At 40.6% G+C, this 6,000-nt stretch overlaps 1 protein-coding gene across 3 annotated transcripts in view; it reads left to right on the forward strand.

The window, feature by feature from the left end:
- LOC102312415 (metabotropic glutamate receptor 4) overlaps window positions 1–6,000 on the forward strand; it is a 197,449-nt gene that overhangs the window by 49,830 nt on the left and 141,619 nt on the right. For all 3 annotated transcript variants that reach the window (XM_005926234.3, XM_005926232.3, XM_005926233.3), the window contains one exon: window positions 1,586–2,593. In XM_005926234.3, coding sequence (XP_005926296.1) covers window positions 2,060–2,593 — 534 coding nt within the window. In that variant the 5' untranslated portion in view covers window positions 1,586–2,059. The remainder of the gene's footprint in view (window positions 1–1,585; window positions 2,594–6,000) is intronic.

The raw sequence follows: 6,000 nt of genomic DNA on the forward strand, positions 1-6,000 counted from the left end.
AAAGGTGATAAAAATGTGCAAAAAATGCATGTTAATAGTGGTGAAAAAGCAGGCATTACTCCATCATCATTATCCTTACCCCCATTTTAAATTGTTCGTCAGGTTACTTTTCCACCCATTTGTCTATTTTCAACTCTTTTCATATTTAAACCCATGTAGCTACCTTTCCCTCTGCCTTCTCTTCGAGGCTTTCCCCCAGAATGGGATGTTTTGCAGTGACTGGTAGGCTTTCATCCATTATGAATGCTATGTTTTAGAAGGATAATCTGTGCAGAATGATATAAATATCTCCTTTTGGTTCCCAGCAGGATGGGAGAGGCAGAACAAGATAGGCCACTGTTCAGCGTTAGCGCTGTATCTTTATAATTTGATATGAAGTCTAAAGTAAAAGAAAGCAACACAAACATGCGACGAGCACAAACAAGGCTGTCTATAATTCACGATACACAGCAAATCTCTTGACCCCTCCACTTCTGAGACAGCTAGCCAAGTTTTTTTTGCAAAATTAGAGAAAAATGTTAAAATAAAAAACAGCTATTACTACACTACACTTCCATTTGCATTAAAATAACTTCAGATATAACCAATCGGAAGTGATGGTCTGACAGCTGGTGCATTGTAGCGCAACTTTGTGATCCTAAGAGAATTTTTGCCCTTTGTGTCCTCTGTTACAGGCTGAAACACAGCAGGGGGCTGTATGTTAGCATACAAAACCAGCATGAAGGAAAGTCTGACAGATATGTGTGTGTGTGTGATGGTCAATTGAGAGAGAGGGACAACTGCAGGCTTCTCCCACTGTGTCCAGATCCATTGCTCTATTAGTCTGGCGCTGTGGAGGAAGCCAGTTGTCTTTGAAAGAATATACAAGGACACACACAGACACAAACATACACACATATATAAATAGAGTACAGCTGATACAAAGGATTGGAAAGGCTATGAGGGATAAGATGTGCAAAGAGTGAATAAGTTCACAAGTCAAAGAATGTGGTTTTTGATTTTCAGAATCATGTGCTCTTAATTTGCTAGCGTGTTTCATAACCTTTGGTATAACGCTCTGGAGACGATCTACATGAAGAGAGCAGTGTGCCGTTATAAAGCCTATGGAACACTGCCAACCAGGAGCAAATCAGTTATGCTCAAGGCACATAGAAATAATTCATTGCAGTACTCTGAAAGCAGTTGAGGCATGGGTGCAACACAGAATAGATTTCCTGTGTATAGTGCTGGGTTCTGGTATTATTTCTGCTTGAATCTAAGAATCGACAAACTAGACTAGAGCTTTGGCTGTCCAAAGCTAGCATTATGTGCCCCTTTGAATATGATGTCAATTAAAAAAGCATGCGTGACATTGCAGCTTCTCTAACACACACTAACCATAAAGTGTGCCTTTTCTAGGAGATTCTACAAAGAGAAAACCTTAACATTGACTGACACTAATAAAAGGCCATCCCTGCATAAAGCCATCTTTATTGAAATTTAATGACTGAGATTCCATTCCATCTTTCATTTCCTTTTATTTCCAAAAGTGGCTTTTCCTGCTCTTTTCTTCAGGGCCTCTGACACCTCTTCTCTCTCTTTGCAGGCACCCACTGTGGAGCCCACTGGCTGGCCTTGTAACTTTCTGCCTGTTTGACACACCAAGAGGAAAGCTAAATGCACCTGAGTGATTCTGGAGAACCAGAGAAGAGAGGCAAGCTTCCCACCTTTGTTCTTGCCTTATGAGAGCTGCTCTCTGTGGACTCCACCTCAGAACACTCTGTACTGTTTAGTTACTGCATGTATCCACAACTCTAAGGTGCAGGAAAAGTGAGTGAAACACAAAGAGGAAAGAAGAAAGGGTAAGAGATAAAGAGAGCACAGCTGCATAATTAGTATTAGCGAATTTGTTGCAGAGCTAGAAACCATGAGAAGAGACTTCTGAAGACAACCGTGCTCTGAAAAATATTGCGGCTAAACCTTCAGGACATTTGTATGTGTGTGCGGGTATATGTGCGCACACCTCTTTCATTTTCAAAGGACTTGAATTTGTATTTGGATGCGGGTTTAGCCTTTCATTATGACTCTGCAAAGAGGCTTTGAGAGAGCATGGATTGGCTGCCACAAAGGTGTCTGCTGCTGGGTGTTGCTGCTGGCTTGTTATGTCTTGATCTCCTTGGCTGCCAAACCGAAAATGCCGGGCCATACACACCTAAACTCAATACGTATTGATGGGGACATATCCCTAGGCGGGCTGTTTCCGGTGCACGCGAGAGGAAATGACGGCAAAGCTTGTGGAGAGCTGAAGAAGGAGAAAGGAATCCATAGGCTGGAGGCCATGTTATTTGCCCTGGATCGTATCAATAATGACAATGAGCTGCTGCCTAATATCACTCTGGGGGCACGCATACTGGACACCTGCTCACGGGACACCCACGCTCTGGAACAGTCACTGACATTTGTTCAGGCACTGATTGAGAAAGACTCAACTGATGTCAAATGTCTCAGCGGAGGGCCGCCCATCATCACTAAGCCCGAGAGAGTGGTGGGAGTAATTGGTGCATCTGCCAGCTCCGTGTCAATCATGGTAGCCAACATTTTGCGTCTCTTCAAGGTCAGTTTGCTCTTCAGTATATACTTCCTATTTTCCTTTTTCTTATCATGTTTGGAAAGTGCTTTTTACATGGAACACCTCAAAACATATCCTGTGCAGCAAACTTAAATTCACTAGACTTTCAATGAAAAACAGTATAACCAATATTACACCACATCAGCATCACCACACTGTAAATATAGTATAAAAAAGTAAACACAACCTCTCCGAAGCCATGTTCTTCCTGCTTTCCTATCTGTCTTTTCTTCACAAGTCTAACTGACATCAGTTTCAAACATTTTCCTACTGTCCAGAAAATTAGGCGCTAATCATTATACCATAATTCTGCTCACTAATGACATTAATTTGCCAATGGTCGTCAGTCAGCCCTCTTCTAATTAATTCAGGGAAGCCATGCATGGCATCGTGAGCTCCCTGCACTACTATTGGACATAGAGTATAAAATGAGACTCTGCATTTTTTTGGGTTAACAGATGTGAAATGTGCGAATGAGAACAAAACATAAACAATATTTGACAAAGTTTATATAATACCTGCTTAATGCTGTCAAACCAAACTACAGGCGACATCCAAACTAATGAGCATAAGGATTGTGTCTTTGTTTTAGACTTGGTAGCAGTGAGAAAACAGTGGTTATGCATTGAAACCCTCGGTCTATGAAGACAAGTGAGGATCTCTAATTAGTTATTCATGAATTCACTGACTAACAATTTGCAAGTCAATCTGTATGAATGTAACTGTCTGAGGACTGAACATATACTATATGAGGGGCTTACTTTTCCTCTTCCTTTTATCCTTTAAGCTTTAAGAGACTATTGAGGAGCAGAGAAGATAGTTAGAGCTTCCACTGTTGTTCAAATTATAGGTAATACTTTAGATAGCCTTTGTGATATTTACACAGACTTTATCTGTTAAAAGAAGATCAGGTCAGTAACACCTGCTGTGACACTGATTTAACTTCTTTTAAGTTCTACCAGCCAGCCGCTGAGGTCAACGAATGTCTCAACAGAAAGAGTAGAAAGGTACATAGTACAATATTCCATCCTAAAGAAGCCTGATTGGTGTCAAAGAATGAGACTCCAAATTCTCCAAAGTACTGGAGTGATTTCTTCTTTTTCTGGTGCCATGCTAAAATCTGTCACAAAACCTTGTAATTATTGTACCCACTGAGCAATATGAAGTTGGTGACACAGCTCACACAGGAACTGTGTTACTGCACAGCAAGGCAGAGGAAAGCAGTCAACACAGCTTGGTGAGTACACTGCCCCAACAGCCTACGACATGTGTCAACATCAGTTCAGCCTGTACAGGACTCCATTTTTTACGAGTCGATATGAGATGTTACCACAGCGCTCGTCATCATCTTTTCTGCTCAAGCCAAAACACAACAACTATGAGACATTTCTTAGCAGAGAGCACAAACACTGAAAAGCAAGAGCTGAAATACACCAACACATGCACCTTTAAACTTCATGCAGAGGGCAAGATGGCAAGCACAAAGACACCAGACGCAGTTTTCAAGACGTAGCTAAGATGTGTATCCAGGGAGGCCAAAAAGCCTCCAATGACTGCTGCACCTCATGCTGCTCTACAGCTCTCCAATAGCAAATTTCCCACCAAACAAGGCTGCCAGGACTCCTTGTGGAGGGCGCACGAATTGCCAGAGGAGGGCCTGTCCACTCACAGGCTTGTGAGACATCTTCACACAGCTAATTGGCAAGCTTGTGTTTGGACAGGAGTTTGCCAGTGAGATGTTGTGCTTTCCAAATTGCATGCCAAATCCTGTTGTGGGAATAAATTATTTTGCCTTTTCCTTTTTTCCTCCTCTAAAGGGCATAGAGCTGCACCATCCAAAACACAGTGTTCTTAGGCAAAGAGTTTCCTCTGAGTGTGGTGCAACTCATATTTTTGATAGGTCTTGGATGGGCTGGGGTGGACAAATTATTTACCCTAGAGGCTCAAGCCAGAATAAGCAGCAATCCTTTTTGACGGACAATGGCCTTAAAGGTATCTGCCCAGTGGGCTCGAACAGCCTCCTTGACAGGGCCTTGAGAATGACTTGGCAAATCCCTCTAAGGGGCAGAGGAGAACACTACAGAATGCTGCTAGTGCACTTCAAGTAGCAAACACTATACAATATTTCAAGAGATGGCTGATAAAAACAACCTTTTTACAGAAAAATCATTGCAAAGATAATAAGACATACACTTTGATATTTGAAAAAGACAAACACGTCTATAACAAAGGCAGCTGGAAACAGAGCAGTGGACATATTACAGAGTTTGTATATTGTATTTTACTGTATTTTCCTACACAAGGAAGTTATCTTTAAATGCTCACACAAGCATTGAATGGCCAAATCCACTTTTATGTACATTCCTAGAATCTCCAGTCTGTCCTTGACATGGTGCATGTAATGTGAGGTATTGGGAGCAGCTATCAGCTGAGCATGTTATGTATATCACAGTGCTGACGCTGAATTACCATGACCTACTCTAGTGCAGCTCTCTGTTATGGCAGTAGAACCAAATGGGAAGAGAGAAAGCTTTTAGGTAATGGAACACATGTGAATGCGTCAGCCTTCAATAGTCATCGACTAACAGGCAAAAAAACCAAGGAGGTGTTCTATCACTGCATTTCCTGCTTTATTTAAAAAAAACAAAACATGGGAAGTAAACAGGCTGATCATAGGGCTGCTACTTCATGGAAAAGGAAACAGAGTGCAGATAAGTAACGAATTGATTGATTTGATTTGTTTGTAATCCTTTTACATGTTGGATCATCTCTGATCAATTATAGGGACAATTATTACTATTATTATTATTTTTGTATTCACCTTAAATATGGCAGATAGTTAAGCACACTGAAAGACAGTCTGGAAAATAGGCACTGATCAGTGTGACTGAATTAGAAATATATATATCTATATATAGCTATATAGATATATATAACAGACACAACAGGTAAATATGGTTTTCCCCTTGGGTTGTGTTTCTGTCTTTGATGATGCTTATCCCCCCACCAAATGCTTTATAGGAGCTGCAAAAAAAAAAAAAAAGTTAGTTTCAATAATAGTGGCAAAGCTTCTTAAGGTTTTTTGTTAAATATATTCCTGTGTATAGCATTTCAAATATATATTGTTGAGAACTGGGAAGACTTAAAAGCCTTTAATCAACTTATCTTCTATTTTGTACTTGACAGGCGGAACAAATTTTTATGAATCATACTGATAGAGAAACAGGAAGCCATGGAAATGTGATTTGTAGGGGGCCCAGAAGTGGCCCCAGGTGAAAAAAATAACACAGGGTTTAATATTTTGAAAAAATATTAACACTACACCAGATCACAAAATGGTTTTGCATATATACTCATGTGTCTCTCTCTCTCTTTCTCGATATATATATATA

This window comes from Haplochromis burtoni, unplaced genomic scaffold (assembly GCF_018398535.1).
Source record: "Haplochromis burtoni strain Fernald_Lab_line unplaced genomic scaffold, NCSU_Asbu1 Contig_91, whole genome shotgun sequence".
NCBI lineage: Eukaryota > Metazoa > Chordata > Actinopteri > Cichliformes > Cichlidae > Haplochromis > Haplochromis burtoni.